Raw genomic sequence first — 17,613 nt, 5'->3', positions numbered from 1 at the left:
AAGACACTCTGTTAATTTTGTAATGTTGCAGGTCTTAATAATAATAATAATAATAATAATAATAATAATAATAAAGACTTATTTAGAGAATGTAACTTCATTACAGAACTAATCTACCTTGAGGTCTTCTAGCCACTATGCACAATCTATACAGTACATACAACACAATGTGATGAATTAGGCTTGACACTAAAGAATTAAGTAATTCTAAAAGTTAAAGCAACAAGCCTGGAACATATTCACAAACATCTTTGAACCCTAAACATGTATAAAATATAAAATCTCATCCTGTATTGAAAAATGCAACCATGAAAAGATGATGCAAAAGTACAGTAAAGAAAGGCAGTACATGTATTTATATTATAGAACTGTTCAGTTGTCTTAAGATTTTAAGAACCACTATTGGTACTTGTTTCGATTTCTATTTTGGAAGGATTTCTTTGACAAAAACCTTAGACTTTTTTTTATTTTCTTCATCATTTTTTATGTGCTCATATGCCCCTATTTGATGTCATGGAAAGTAAAGCTGTGTAGCACCATAAATGGGTTTCATTTTATTTACATGTTTGAAAAATAATTATAGATTCAAACCAAAATTTTACTTGTGAAGTATATTCTTATAAACTTCACATTTTTATGTCAAATAGGAGCCATAAATAAATATCATTGATCTCAATATTATTTGTTTCCATTACAATTTTACTGGCCAATGTGGGTTAAGTGAGATAACATGCCAGTAGCTTCTTGTGGGTCGGTGGTTCCTTCCGGAGTTTTCCAGGGTTCCAACTCCATTTATATTAGCCACCATTTGTAGCCTATCTTGTGCTGAAAAATGGCGTTAAACCCTACAACAACAACGACAGTTTTCCCTTAAGACTTAATTGCTAAACAATTTGCCTTTTCCTGTGAAGCCTTCACTTCATTTGTGATCATTAATAGTAACAGATACATAATGGGACTTTATGTCCTACATGTACACCATTACTATGATAATTTAGATTGTGTCTTTCTGTCCTATGTGTCCTCTGTGACATTTTGTCCTGTGACTTTCTGTCCATTTACAAAGAATAACAGTGGAATTTTCCATTAGCAGTAACAACGGCCTCAGCACTTGACCAGGCAGAGATCATACGTATGCTTTAAAGAGAATTATTAATTGCTGACATAACAATCATGATGTTGTCATGATGATATTGTAAAATAATGTAACAGTATTTTAATATAGTTTTAGGCTGACAGTAACACCTTTAGGCATATGTAGGTCATGTGACAGTAGTGTTTCAACTTCAGAAAGGCATGGGCAATGACCAATGGAATTTTGTTGAAACCTTGACAACATTTTTTATTTTGTTTAATTAGCCTGCTCATGTGGATCAACACACATGTAGAAGCAAAATGTGAGAGTTAATAGGTCCTGATGGATCAGAAAGATGCATTGGTAGAGATTTTTTGTATTGTGTCTACAATGATGTAAACCTCAGCACATATAGCTTTTATGTGTATGATGTAGACTGATGTTTATGTTGTATACATAATATCATGTTAATTACATTTGCAAATAATATACTTCCAGAAGATTTTGAACTTTGTTTGCTTCACAAGAGTTACATTTAAAAGTGGATGAAAGAGAACTGTCACCCATTGAAAATCAATGTCAACCAGAGCTTCACCTTAGTTGACATTAATTTCTTGTAGTGAGAGATTAATATAAATTATTGTCTTCAAAGAAAAGTGATACATGCAGGTTATATAGCAAATCTTTGGTATGAATTCCCGCAGTACATTGCCGCTCCTTGTATAATTGAATTTAGTCATTGATCCCATGTAATCAGTAAAATTTATTGCATCATTGAGAACCTTCCTTTTTGTGTTTTTAACTCATGAGGGATAGCTAAGATTATGTTACAGCCCTGCATCCGTTGTGTGTTGTGCATTCACCAATAATAGCTATTTTAAACTTATCAAAAATAACTCGAACAATTTTAACCAAATTTTGGCACAGTGCACCCTGGCATAAAGGGCTTTCAGAGTTTGTACAGATGATTTTGATTCAGTGTGAAATATGGCCACCATGAGGTAGAATAATACACAAACATGCTATAAATGATGGATGAAGATTGAGAAAACTCAAGGAACCTTGAAACAGTTATTTTCAGGACACATGCAATTAACAGCATTGTAAGAAATTTCAGCTGAACCATCCTAAAAAAGTTGAAATGATAACTGACCATTTGAACGAAAATACATTTTCTTTTGTGTGAATATTCTGTTAGAAGATATGTATTCAGATAGCTGTTTGCTTCTTGTTCTTAAGGAGATTGGCAGCATTTTGTACAACAAACAAACAACAAGGTGAAATGGGGCCCCGAGTGGTCTAAAGCGCTTTCACTGTCATCTCACCTCTGTCTGCGTGGGTTCGAGTCTTGGATTCGGCCAATGTTGGTATGTGAGAAAGCTTGCCAGTAGCTTCTCGTGAGTCGGTGGTTCTTTCCAGGGTTTTCCCGGGTTCTTCCTCCACCATTAATACTGGCTGCCATGTATAGCCTATCGTGTGCTGAAAAATGGCATTAAACCTAACAACAACAACAACAACAAGGTGAAATATAAACTTGTGAACGCAAAGTTGAATTTGTTCACAAGGGAACAACTTCAGACCTGCTAAAACTCATTAAGTAATCAACTCGTTAAATAATCATAGTGTTAAACCTCTGAATAGTCACATTGCTAATAACATTGTTAATTATATTCATTGTCTTTCAGGCACTTATGAAAATATTACATTTTATATTAGTATGGCAAGTTGATAAAGATCATGGTATAGAATAGGTCATATCAATGTCAACAGAGCCTTTGTACTTGAACCAGTATACCCACTGGCAGATTCAATTAAGATAAATTCAATTGGCCACATGTCTGAAATTTTAAGTGTTAACAAATCACTTCCATTAGAATTTTGTTGAGATATTCCTTGCATTTAACTGAATAAATAATCAAGAGTTGCTACCTTTCTTTACTTAGTCTGTATTCAGCCCGAAAGGATAGTTTTTAATCACTCTGAGTCGCACCTTCCATCACTACTGATTTATGTGACTGGTATAGGTTTGGGGTTCTTTTACTTTGCAGACTTTTCTTAGACATGTTTAAAAATTATTTGAAATTTATTTTTACAGATTTAATGTTTATGATATACATGCAGTAGCTCAGTAAATCATAGTTGTGCTGCCATGAGACATTTATTTGGTTTATCAACCCCCCTGAATCATTGATAGGCTAAATTTGTAATGCTTGGGGGAACCTTTCAAACACTGGGATCTTATCCAATTGCTGATTGGTTACCATTCTGTTATAATACGTTAAGTTGGCAGAGTCCAACTAACATCTTTACCAAAATCCCTTAATTGTGTTTTTTGCACTTTGTGTCATGTCAGTAGATACCAAAGGAGACAATGAAAAATGGATGGTTTTCATAGCTTTGTCAACTTTTTGAATAATTCTATTTAAATTTTTTCACAAATAAATGTTTAGGAAACTTTGGTATTCACTTAACCCTTAGCTTTGTACAAAACCAGATTTTATTCTAACTGCTCATGGTATACAGATGTCATCCAGGCAGGCAATGTCAGGTCCACTTGGTTCTCTTGTTATGCAGTAATATGGCACAGCCTTTTAGTCATTTGTATTGATCTCGTTATCAGAGTGAACAATGTATATTACAATAAAAAGTAACGTTTTCTTCTGTGCACATACAATGCTGCTACAAGAATAGGAGAATAAGATAATACTGAGTGAAGAAAGTATTGCGCCTGGTCATTTAGAAAGAAAATCAATATCTAGCCGATTTATTACAATTAATATAGCAAATGATCTCAATTTTCAGATGAAAGATCTTGAAGAAAAGAGAGTCAATGCTGAACTGAGAGCTGAAAACGCGGAAGGAAAGGTGAGTGTTCATAATGAACCTGATAAGACCTGTAACCTTCATTAAATGGAAAATCCAAACTGCAGATGTGTTACCAATGTCTTAATAATCATTAAATTCTAAGCTACTGTACCAGTTTGCAAAGGTTTTACTAATCAGATCATCCAGGTACAGGTACAGATTTAATTTGCATTGCACTGTGCCATGTTGGCTCTATCCAGGTAATCCAAGACTTTCTCTTCATATAACTTCATACCAGAACATCTTGTTTTTATTATTGTTGTTGTAGGGTTTAACGCCATTTAGATAGGCTATACATGGCGGCCAGTGTAACTGGTAGAGGAAGAACCATGGTAAACCCCAGAAAAAAATCACCGACCCAGGAGAAGTTACTGGCGGGCTTTCTCACCTACCCACGCTAGCTGAGCCTGAGATTTGAACCCACACAGACAGAGGTGTGATGGCAGTGATCCGGAACATTGAGTGTTTTAAACCAGTCCGCCAGTCGGGGCCCCCAGCGCATCTTGCTGCTGATAAAGGCTGGGATGTCTACATTCACCAGATTGCTCTTCTACCTTTGTATCTATCAAAATTTTGCCCATGTATAATTAAAAAGATGGATGTAATTTAAACAAGACTTTATGCACAAGATTTCTTCTTCATTCATACTTTATTGAAAATTGCAAGAGAAAGATCCAGTTTTATCAGTCGAGCTCCTGTAACCATCAGCAACAGATAAAAGATTTAAAAAACAATAGAAATTTTGAAATGGGTAAGTTCTGCATGAATTGTATTTGCTTTAGGAATGCGAATAAGCTTGTGTCCAATGGTGTTGGAATGTATTTTACAAATCAATTCCATATTCATCAATGACATTATGTGACCTGTTTAATTTGCATCACATGATAGATTCAAAGTTTCAGTGATCAAAGACAGATTAAGTTCATAGATAACAAAAGCTCATTCTATAAGTGTTTTTTATTGTTGAAAATTTTCAACTCAATAATTTGCTACTGAAAATGTAGTCTCTCTCTCAGTCTCTCTCTATCTCTCTGTCTCTCATTGTACCCTCCATAAATAAAACATGACTTCTGATCACCATAAATAAAACTTGACTTCTGACCATTCCAGATCCTGTATTTTTCAATTTTGATCTATGTATCCAAGTCAGGACTTGAACAGTGTAGGGGCCAGACCATTTTGAATATAGTTAACAGCAATATCAGGAAGTGCTGGTTACATGTCACAAATGCAATGCTGCTTCCAGAAAATAGCAGACCTCCTGTGTCAGGAAAAATTGAGATAGAAAGGCCTGATTACTCCTAAACTGGTGAAACTTTAATTTAGCCGATGTAATAAACAAAATGTACTGTATTTATTAAGTGCATCTTAAGAGGGAGCTCAGATTTACTCTTTAATTTTAAATAACTTGTAATGATTATGTAAGCCTGTTGATTTCCATGGTTATCTTTCAGAAACAAGTGCCTATAAAGTGTCATTTTGCAGCTGAGCAATGAGATGCTTTTATCAATTATCTAGTTGTGGAAAGGCATTTACCAACCCTGATTGGTTAGGTGGTTGCATGAAATCAAGTTTTTGGTATTCACTGGTAATTTCTCTGCTGTCACATACATTTCTTTTGCATCCAATGGCATTGTCACAATATGGGGTTTGCTGCCTTTGTGTAAGTTTTGTCTTTATTCTTTGAAAGGTAGTATCACACACTTCCCCCTCCATGTGACAGTCCTTTAGAAATAACCGGTACAACCAACATGGCGCTTGTTACGTATGAGTGTACAAACCAGCTGTCTTGAGAGACCCTTTGTTGTCTCAAAAGACATGCTTTCATTGTATGCTCTCATTGGGTCAAGAATTAAAGAGGAAATTTTGCATTCAGGTTGCACCCTATTTGTAGTATATATACAACATTATCATTTAGTTCCCTTTGTACTGTGATATTGATATTGTTGGGTCATGCTTCTGATTGGGGCTTATTGGGGAATGGGATTATGCCATTTGAGCATTAGGGACTTATGCAGTACTTTATCACACACAGAAACAGTCATCCATAAGAACCAAGAACAGAGCAATTTAAGAAACGTTTCCAATACTCTGGTACAGTTCTGTGAAACAAGCTTCAGTAGCATTAAAATCTTAAGAAAATTTAACAGTATTTAAGAAGAGATGTTATGATTATGTACTACTAATAGATTAGAATACAATTTTGTATTGATATTGCTTAAGTCGTATGAAAGTAAATAGTTGTTTGTTATCTTTTATGATGCAGAAACTTTCTTCTTATGCAGCCTTAAGGAAAAACAGTGCTTCACTAAACGTCACCCTCTAAAAATAAAGTATTATTACTATTACTATAATTATTATTATTATTATTATTATTATTATTATTATTATTATCATTATTATTATTATTAATATTGACAGCTTCCCTTTGGGAGGTGGGTTGTCTGGCAGAACAACATAGAATGTGATTCTTAAAACACATTTCTTGATTTTTAGCTCTGCTGGCCCTTGACCTGAATAGATTATGGAATGTCCTTTTGTCCGTTATACGTCCATTTGTTAGCACAGGTTTGTTATTGCTGTTCCTGAACTTCTTTGAGGATTGCCATGAAACTTTACGCTTGTTCATCCAAAGATCTAGTTGAACCTGAGTAAAAATTGTGTTGCTCAAATATCCAATATGACAGATACAGTGGCCATCTTGAAAATCTTGGTACTGATACTTAATCAGAAAGGAATGGTCAACATGTGGTTTTCACCAGAAGACTTCTTAAGACATCTAGTTGGTCATATTTTTTGCTAATATGACCTCTGATATGGTCACCACAGCGACCATCTTGGAAATCTTATTATCACTACTCCTTCTAGATGGCTGCTCGTATTGATATGCAGTTTTCACCAGGAGACTTCTTATGATATGTAATTTTCAGTATGGTTGATTTGAAAATGTTGTTATTGCTACTAATTGGGTTTTTACCACAAGGCTTCTTATGATGCTTAGTTGGTCCTAAATGAAAATAGTGCTATCTGACATACAATGTGGCCATCATGGCAGCCATCCTGAAAATGTTGTTGTTACTCTGCCTAGATTGATGGTTATTTTGGCATGTGATTTTCACTAAAAGACTTTTAATGATGTCTACTTGGTTGTAATGAAATAGGTAATGATCTTGCATCTAATAATATATATTGGCTGCAGCAGGAGCTAATTATACAACCTTGTTGTGCTCAAGAATATTAAAGACGGTTCAGTGCTTGGTAGTTTAAAAGCAGAAATGGTCTTAGTTTGAAAATTCAGTAGAGTGTTAGTTGCTTCAAGGGACTCTTGTTTTATTATTAAAATTACCAGTTAGCCATATGAAGCTTTGACAGTGACTCCATTAAGAATTAAAGATTGGCATTCTTGGCATTTAAAGGGTTACATGAGTTCCTATCAGGTTGTCTCTCACTTTATGTTCATGCAGACAATGATAATGATGTTTATTGATGTATTAACTTCCTGGTCATGACATGCAGAAACTGGAGTTCCTTAAATTTGATGGGCCTCTCAATTCAAATAATTCTGTATTGTCGGAAACATTTACACACAGCTAGTAAGCCACCAGAATATGACTGGAATATTTTCATTCCATGATACTCAGAATGACATCTGTACATTACAGATTTCTTCTGCTGCTTTCATCATAATCATCAAACATCTATGAAAATTTGACAGTTTTGAGTTCATTTAATTCTGATAATAAATAAAACTGGATTTTTTGTGTGTTTGAAATAAAAATTATAGCACTCATATACCTATGACTACCCTGCAAAAGTTGTGGTTATTTTGATTGTTTCAGACATTTTGTCCCACCCATGAAGAGCATGAACTACTTGACCCCAGTTGTTGATACTGCCATTAAGGTTTTAATGCATATTGCACCTGAGAACTAAAGACAGTAAACTAATACCTTTTGCTGCCAGACAATACCATATCTATCTATATGCGTAGAGCTATACCATAAAAATCAGTAAAATATATTTAAATTTAGCCTAATGGGCCCAGAACTGCTAGATCATAGCATAATACCAATGAAGATTCTATCACAACGAACCATGCAGTTATAAATGACTCTCTGGTAGGTACTGGATGAAAGAGGGATCCTGAGTAGTTATCTTTGATGGCAGTTATATTTGTGTTTCAACTTGAAAATAGTACTTGTGTATATAGCTAGCTGAAATGGGGGTGCTTATTTTTAGTATTTCTGACATAGTGCCGCTCTCAAGCCAAGAGCATGAACCACTTGACTGTTAATATTGTTCTTTGGTGTTCTACTAAGAGTACCTCCCCATTTTCTTTTAATCCCAGAAGGCTTTACACCAGGGGAAGATATGATGTGATCTTATGTATCCCAACTGGTTTTCCCAGTGCGATCCTGTGGATCCCAGGATCCCATTGAGAATAAAATGACAGGATTTTATGCTAACCTGAAGGCATCACAGTGGGGAAAACCATCCATGATCCCACAGTGATTTTTTTGTATTGTAATTTTATCTCGCGGAAAAAACCTAGAATCACACTTAGTAAATTGCAGGGTTTTGGGCATTCATTGGGAACAATAAGGTACTGACTGGAATCCATGAAGGATATCATCAAGGTATTACTGATAAAAGAAAAGCCACAGTTACAAAAAAAAAAAAAAAGACTTCCCAAACTTCATAAATCACAGAACAGAATTTGGACATATTTAACAAAAGCGTCCTGGCATGAAGTCGTTTCAGAGTTAGAAATATGATGTTGACCAGCCTTCATATATGGTCACTATTACTGAAAATATGAAAACCTTTTAACAACTGAAAATATGAAAACCTTCAAACAATGTTTCCAAAACTGTTGAGTAGAAGTTGACCAAACTTGACTAAAAGCATCCTGGAATGAAAAGCATCAAGTTTGTACAAATTATGCAAATCTGCCATAAAATGTAGCTGCCATTACTAGAGATAGAAAAAAAACTATAAGCAGCATCTTATTAAAATTGTTGAATATGACTTGATATGAAGCATCCAGAAAAGAGAAATTTCAAATTTGTTTTAACAAAACTGATCCATCATCAGTTTTGTCTATTACTGAAAAATGAAAAGCCTTTGAACAGCAGTTAAAGCAAGTTAACATAATTAGAACAAATGTTAGAGACAGCATCCTGGCATTTAGGGCTTTCAGATTTGCAAAACTGCTGCGAATCAATCTCTTAAACATGTTACTATAAATGCTGTTGTTGTTGTGGGGTTTAACGCCATTTTTCAGCACACGATAGGCTATGCATGGCGGCCAGTATTAATGGTGGAGGAAGAACCCGGGAAAACTCCAGGAAGAACCACCAACCCACGAGAAGCTACTGGCAAGCTTTCTCACATACCCACATTAGCCGAATCCTAGACTCGAACCAACGCAGGCAGAGGTGAGATGGCAGTGATTCGTAACGGAGAGTGCTTTAGACCACTCGGCCACTCGGGGCCTCTACTATAAATGCAGAAGGTGGCCTAGTGGTTAGAGAATCTGCCTCAGATGCGGGAGGTCGTGGGTTCAATCCCCGGTCGAGTCATACCAAAGACTTACAAAAATGGTACTAACAGCTGCCTCGCTTGGCACTAGCATTAAGAGGTTAATGTTAGGACTGGTCAGTCATGTGTCAGGATAATGTGACTGGGTGCGACATCATGCTACATGTCTGCATCATGATGCCCCGTTGTGCTGGACATCACTATAAATTGCCACACTGCAGACATCGTAGCAGTATGACTGAAAAATTGTTAAAGCTACGTTAAAAATCCTAATCACACACACGCATGAATGCAGAAGGACATAAATGATATCAAATAAACTGCTGAAATTAATTTAACCAAATTTTACAGAAAGCATCCTGACATAGAGGGATTTCAGTTTTACACAGCTGATGTTGATCTACTTTAAATTATAGCTGATGTTACTACTGTAAATGAAGAAAAATCTTTAAATGACTTTTCACAAAAAGCGGAGTAAAATTTGAACAAATTTGACAAGAAGATTCCTAGCTTAGAGATCTTTCATATTTTGTTTGTGCAAATGATGCCACTCTGTCATTGAAGTTAGCAATGTTGCTTAAAAGCAATTAAACAAAATTGCTGAAAAATAATGAAAACACTGGTTTAAGCTTGGTAGAGTGCATCTTGACTTGAAGACTTGGTGTTTGATACCAATAATGCTGACCTGTCACCAAAAAAATACAGCCACAGCTACTTAAAAATGCTCAGAAAAATCCAACTATTATTGACTTTGTATCTCTCAAAATAACAGCAGAATTTTACCAAATTTGATGAAAAGGCTCCCAAGCATAGAGGGCTTTCTTTTAACAAGTGATGTATATAGGCTGTCAAATATGGCTTCCATTTCTAAATAAAAAAAAGTTTTAATTTTTTTAAAAACTGCAGAACAGAATTTAACCAGATCTGACAGCATCCATGCCAAGAATTTGCTAGAAAATGTAGTGAGAGGTCTGTCCCCTCGTTTATGTTGTGAACCATGGTAGCTGCTTCTAGCTACAGGGTTCATGCTTCTTGCTGGCCCACTAATATACTCCCACTTTTGATGCTGAATCAGTTCAAGCAAGGGATCTGGGCTCTCCTCCCAGTAAAAACATTGGAAACATTAGAACAAATAATTAGGTCAGTATTGATCATAGCCTCATATGCTGACCTCTTTTAACTCATTCGGCCCCAGAGGTTTTTGTCGTTTTTGCCTGAAATTTGCGTGGGAAAGACATTTTGGGGGGCTATTTCTGAATACATCGTAATACAGCGGTTTTCAACAGATTTTCCATGAGAATAATGCCTAGTTGTATTAGAAACATCATTTTCCATTGGTTATTTTGCTTGCGCATGTGCAGAAGGGTAAAAGTTGTTTTTTTTAATTATTTTTTAAATTTTTTTTTGCTTAATGGACCCATCATTTTCATATGGAGACCGCAATTTATTTCAAATGCCCACCTTATCCTAGTTTTTGCAAAGGTTCACCTGTCTGTGTGCAGTTAAGACTGGTATGCCTTAGATCTGCAGCCAAAAGGTCTAAAATCCAGACCCAAAATTGCATTCCAATCTTGAGCAAATTTTAGGTGAAAAAAAAACGGGTCCAAAAAATGAGGTTTTTCTCTCTGTATTTTGTAGTGCAACTAGAACTTCCAGATTATTTGATGTCATTTTAGAACTATATCTGTCTGCTTTTTTTGAATACCACCCACGTTGGTGTATCTTAAATGGCCTTGATGCTGCAGAGCTTTGAAGTAGGGTACAGCCTCATAACGCCTACAGACGGGATCGGGGCCGAATTGGTTAAGCCACCTTGCTCAACTTACTGAAGGAGGAATCTCTGTTGCCAATGGCTCTCCACACATTTTGTTGGAAGCAGTGGCAAGAAACTTTAGGCATGCTTTGCCTTTGTACATGACCTAGTCAGCAGAGCTTCTTCACCTTAGCAATAGGATGTGGCACTGGAGACTTCCAAGGTGTTATGTATATTTGATTTAATTTATTTTTGATTTAATTTAATTGTAAGTTTAAAAAATCTTTTTCTTTTTATTTCATTACACATTAAGTAATGTAATTTTGTTTACTGGAATTTGATACTTTCCAGAAATTAGTTTGACCTGACTGTTTAGTTGAAAATACCAAAAAATAGAATTTTGTACCTTTTTGCAAACCTAGTTCCTGACCTTGATTGAAAATCAAGTAAACAACTTCTTCTTTTAAATTTATTTTTATTGTGGGATACATAGAGTGAGAGTGTGGCTGTACTGGAATATGTGACTTTGGACATGTAAATAGCTTCTATTCTGTTCTGGAATGTGATCACCTGACCCTCATATGGGTATCGATTTGGCATCTTTTTTTGACTGTATAACCTTTGTCTATAGAGAAATTAGTCAGTTGGGCTTTTACACTGGAAAGTGTTTGTTTGTGACCAGTTTTTGAGTTGAAATTTTATGTTTTTGGAATTATTGACTTTTTTTTCTGGAAATATTTGAGTGCTCACACAGAATTCTTGGACAAAGACATTTCTTGAAATTTTATTCGGAAATTTGAACACCAGAATGTTGTTTGTGATTCAACAAAGAACTGTCGACACATCCATAATATAAAGGATACAGTATACATCATTGCCTTCCATTTTGGAATTTTCGTCAGGACTCGAACTTGAATTCATTAGAACATTTCATTTCTAGGGCTTATAAAATTTAATTTGTGGATTATTCTTGGATTATTTCTGGATTTGATTTCTTAAAACTGTAAGTTCTTTTTTTTCTTTAATATTTACATTGTTTTTCCAGGGAAATAAATTATTTGTTAAGTTTTTCAAAGCTTGTTGTTTTCACCTTTTTTTGTTGCTGTTTATGAGAGCCTAAACACGTAGCATAAGAAAGGTCATATTAGAGCACAGTTAGGCTACTATCTTCAGAGAGCTCATACCCTCTGTGGCTACTCGGGATTGTAGAGACCATCAACACCGCTTCCTTGCATTCACTTCTGACCAATCTCCAGTCTTCTGTTCACAGATTTTCCTGGTTCCCAAAAGGGGGGAAAAGGTCGCATCTAGTTATTTACCTTTCCTTCCAAAACAAATTTCTACTGGAGGAGCAATTCAAGATGGAGACCACGACTTCCATCAGGATTGCCATAAGAGCTAATGATTGGGTGGTCTCCATCAATATTTAGGATGCACACCTTCACATCCCTATCTTTCCTCGACACAAGAAGTACCTTAGATTTTGTTTGAATGGGGAGGTCTTTCACATCCAAGATCAGCCATTCAGCCTAGCCTCTGCACTCAGAGAGGCTCATGGGAGTAGTCGCAGCCCATTTAAGGTAATTGGGTATCCCAATGCTCCAATATTTGGATGATTGATTGATCCACAGTGGCAGTCCAGAGTCCCACAGACTATAGCTCTCTTACTGTTGGTCCATAGTGACCATGCTTGGTCTTATATCAAACTTAAAGAAATCTGCTCAATCAATCTCAAGATTTGTCTACGTGGACATGAATTTCTTACAGACAGAGGGTTAATCTGTGTCTCTCTGGACAGAACAATAAGATCCAGTTCATGTTGCAGAGAAAACGTTTCTTCTTTTAGGTGTGTTGACAGTGGCATTTGACCTATTGAGCCAAAAATTATTTTGGTGTATTTCTTGCCTTCAATGCAATCCATCAACAAAGTTTGGTCATAGTTTGTTTCATTGAACTCATGTTACTTTGTGTAATCTGTTTTCCTTCTTGACCTTGACTTTTGATCTTTTGACCACAAAATAACACGTTGTCTTGTCTCAAATGCAAGCTGTCTAGAATGTAAAGTCAAGGCATGTGGTACGTAACTCCAGTAGTTTTAGGGAAATCATTTTTTAATTATTTTAGTCTATATGTGACTCAGACCTTGACCTCAAAATACAAAGGGTTCTTCCTTGTTTTGTATGCCATCAATTGAGAATATTTGGTCAATGTAGTGATAAGAACTCAGATTTCATGCAGAAGCCATTCTTAGCATCAGGATCCACATAGATAAAAGTAGATATATACACTACTTCCTCAATAACTTGTGCCTGGATAATTCACAAGCCCGCTTACAACATTGGAGCAGGTGTGCATCCCTTTTTGGAGGGCTAGAAAATGACTAAAGAATTGACCTATTTGTTTTGAACATGAAGAAAATCTCAATCATAATTGGGCTAAATCATTCAAATTTTACAAATTATTAAAAATCTGTGTTGCCTGTGGCCTCCATTTTGGAGAGTGGAGACTTTGGTCCATTTACTTTAAATAGCAGATTACAATGGGATCTTCAGTTGCAACCATTTGATATTGACATAATGGTCATTTACCCCAATGCCTGTATTATTTAATAATGGGTTTATCCTGCAGGTGATGCTATAAAAACCAGATCAAAATGGCTGATGTATACAGTAGGCATCAAAACATGCTTCCATGCAGATGATGCAGAGGCTTCGAGAGAAGCTCGTATGCAAATTGGGTAGAGGCATCCACTAGCACTTCCATGAGAATGGGGTTTGATAGTTGTGGTTCATTGTGGAGAAGCAAGTTCCAAAGATTGAAGTGAACTTAAAAATTCCTGAATTGGCACTCAGAGATTTCATCAAGGATGAGTAGAAGTTTCACTATTACTTGCAGTGAAATCACGGTATCAATATTTTACACAAATATTGGAGTTTCAATGTTGACTGTCCTTTTGCGAAACAAATGTCTGTACATTTAAGAGAAATGGAATCATGTTTTGCTTTGCATAATCCTGTAACATAATACACAGTGTTTTGCAGGTACACAATGAGGCACACATGTAGGACACATGGTACTAATAGATATGAAAGAATTGGGAACCAGTACAGAAATGGGTGAACATAAAACAGAGTATATATGAGTTTGACTGGCCAGGATAGGTTGATAATGAAAGTAAAATTTTTAGTGAAAAGAATCTTTTGAAAACTTATCCTAGTTGAAATTGAAAATAAAAGACAGATAGATAGAATTTCAGTCCTTTTACAGACTTTAGTTTGGAAATCTGATTACTGAAATTAGCGTTTGACTGTTGGTGCAGAATTGAAAACACATGTAGATCTGAAAATACCGGAGCTCATATGGTTGTCTTTGCACAGAACCTGCCATCAAAGATTCAGCTATAGAGGTAAATATAGGTTTGATCATGACCATTCAGAAATTTAAAGTTATTTGATTTTTAATATCATGGTGTTTGCATAGGTTTACTATGGAAGCTGAATTAGTATTTTGAGTCTTGTACACGCTGTGTTGAAACCTCTTGGAGTTATGTTTTTCACGATCTTTCAGAAATTGATTACCTTGAAAAAAAAAGGTAAATTGTAGCAAAAGGTGAAAACTTTTGTTAGAAAAAGCTGTTTGTGAAGTTTTTGAGTTTAGCTCAAGTATTGTGCAGTATTTATATGGTAGGTTCTGTACACTTGGGTAGAGAATGCATCTTGATGAGAACTACACAAAAGTAGGTCACTCTGACTTGTATTTCATAATCCACTGACTTCGGTTACATTTTGTGTTTTACGATTATTTATTAAGCTGTAGAACCATCACACTTTATTTATAGCATCAGCTACAATATAGATGGCTTGAAATGCAAGCATCATTCATCGTAGTGAAGCATCATAGCTAGAAGTCTATTTATTTTGGTGTCAAAAGCTCAAAGGTCACGTTTACTCAGACTGAAAGAATGAAAATGGTTTCTGCAGAATAACTTTGGGTCTCCGCCATGTACAGTTACAAACTTTGTGGATAGCTTGCAATTAGTATAAGGAAGTTTTTTTCTTTTTGTTGTTGGTTTGAATTGCACTTTTAACTTACTACTGAGAGGCCCCGAGTGGCTGAGTGGTCTAAAGCGCTCTCCGTTATGGATCACTGCCATCTCACCTCTGTCTGCGTGGGTTCGAGTCTCAGATTTGGCTAATATGGGTATGTGAGAAAGCTTGCCAGTAGCTTCTCATGGGTCGGTGGTTCTTTCCAGGTTTTTCCCTGGTTCTTCCTCCACCATTAATACTGGCCGCCATGTATAGCCTATCGTGTGCTGAAAAATGGCGTTAAACGCCACAACAACAACAACAACTTACTACTGGCTATATCATGTTGTGGAAGTGGAAGCCTTTCCCAGGGACACACAGTTGCAGATGACTATGGCTGACCTGGGTGGGTATTTAACCTGTGACCTTTGTATCGCATGTTCAATACTCCACCAACTGAGCCACAGCAACTTCCAGCAAGGAAAATGACTATCAAATTTGGGGTCAAGATCTGAAAGGCAAGGTCACTGACTGAATGAAAAAAGGTTTCTGTAAAATAGCTAGAGTTCTGCATCATTTACATTCAGCAAAACTCTGTGGATGGTTTTCACTGGAGATGAGGAAGAAGCCTATCAATTTTGGGGTTGAGCTCAAAGGTCAAGGTCGCTGACCAAAAGAAGAAAAGTGGCTCCTTTACACTAGTAACATTTAACTACATATAGGACTATTAAATATGGGACAGGCATGTAATTTATCATTCACTATACTTATGTTAAATACAGCATTCATTTATATTAATGTGAACAGTTGAACCACTGTTGTAAATGGATATTAATCTCAATCTTCCTTCTTTTCAATACCCCCTCCTTCTCTCACACTGCCACAAGTTATTCACTTTATATAATGCCTTGTGCTGTTGAAATAGATGCATTTTGTTCAGGCTGCAGAACTGAGATATTGTCTCTTAATCAAATTTATGCTTGATTCTATAAAAAAAGATGTAAATTTGTACCAGGTATGATGAATTTTTAAGCAGTCAGAAGTTATTTTATCAGTAAAAAATAGATTGCTTTTTCGGAGAATCCATTGCAAAGACCACATATTCTGATTATATATACATATAATAATAATAATAATAATAACTGAGCAAGGATTTGTATGGTATATCTAGAGAGAATGCAGAAATACATGCAATGTACATGATTTGCATTAATACATTCCCAGGATCCCAGAAGTGTCATTGTAGGTACTCTGGAATGCACAAAAAGACGACTAGAATGTTACAGCTCTTTTAATTGAGACTGGCACCACATTGTGCACATTCCATACACAGAAATAAATAAAAGATATGTGGTGTATGTAGAATGTATTATTTATGAGGTACTGTTTGTATGAAGACACTTTTTTGTGTGTACTAGTACACATAATTCGAGTGAGACAAAATTATTTTTTTTAGTGTTTTTTCTAGAAATGGAAGAGTGGAGTATGCAATGCTTTCATCTTCTGTGTACAACCAATAATGGCTTTGAAGTTTCGCTATATGATGCCAAAAATTTGAAGCTAAGAGCCTTTTTCGAGGATACACTGAGGCAGGTGAACTTGGTTGGCTTGGGCAGGCATTGAACCCAAAACCTTTTGATTATTAGTCTGATGCTCAACCAACGGAGCTATCATGGATCCTGTGGTAGTTTTGATGTTTGTGCATTATAATAACAACATTCATTAGTAGCTGGAATTTTCCAATTTCTATTGATGCTAAAAACCATTTTGCATCATTTTGTTTCTTTTGTTGTTGTTATTGTTGTTGCTGTTGTTGTTGTAGGGTTTAGCACCATTTTTGTGTGCACGATAGTCTATACATGACGGCCAGTATAAATGGTGGAGGAAGAACGTGAAAACCCCAGAAAGAACCACCGACTCACGAGAAGCTACTGGAAAACTTTCTTACCTACCCACATTGGCTGAACTCGAGACTCAAACTGACGCAGAGGCGAGATGGCAATGATCTGTCACGGTGAGCACTTCAGACCACTTGGCCATTTGGGGCCCCTGTTTCTTTTGTATGATGGGATCTAGAAGTCTTTGTATAAATGACCATTAAAACGGTCTGATTGATCTTATTATAGATACTCTACCTCACTCTTTTTTATCAGCTATACTTTATGTGCTATATATTGTACTTAAGTAATCTTGCCTCCAAAGCATTTTACTAAATTATGTTATCGATATGATTTTCAATACAAAGTCATAAGCATATTGGCTGTTTTGTTTTTCATGTTTCTGAAAGTTATTCATCTGGTCAGCAATATCCTTTAATTCCTTTATTCAAATAAAGAAAAGTCAATGATCAGGGA

General features: G+C 35.8%; 1 protein-coding gene across 3 annotated transcripts in view; it reads left to right on the top strand.

Annotated features, from left to right (window-relative positions):
• Positions 1 to 17,613, top strand: part of LOC149805675 (pleckstrin homology domain-containing family H member 2-like) — a 349,103-nt gene that overhangs the window by 176,661 nt on the left and 154,829 nt on the right. For all 3 annotated transcript variants that reach the window (XR_016419762.1, XM_089950325.1, XM_089950326.1), the window contains one exon: positions 3,878 to 3,940. Coding sequence is in view for 2 of the 3 variants with exons in the window: in XM_089950325.1 (XP_089806451.1) it covers positions 3,878 to 3,940 (63 nt within the window). In the remaining variant the exon portion in view is untranslated. The remainder of the gene's footprint in view (positions 1 to 3,877; positions 3,941 to 17,613) is intronic.

Source organism: Sinohyriopsis cumingii, chromosome 2 (genome assembly GCF_028554795.1).
Source record: "Sinohyriopsis cumingii isolate HCF-2022 chromosome 2, ASM2855479v2, whole genome shotgun sequence".
Taxonomy (NCBI): Eukaryota; Metazoa; Mollusca; class Bivalvia; order Unionida; family Unionidae; genus Sinohyriopsis; species Sinohyriopsis cumingii.
Note: the sequence above shows the minus strand (reverse complement) of the source record. Positions and strands in the feature narration are given on the sequence as shown.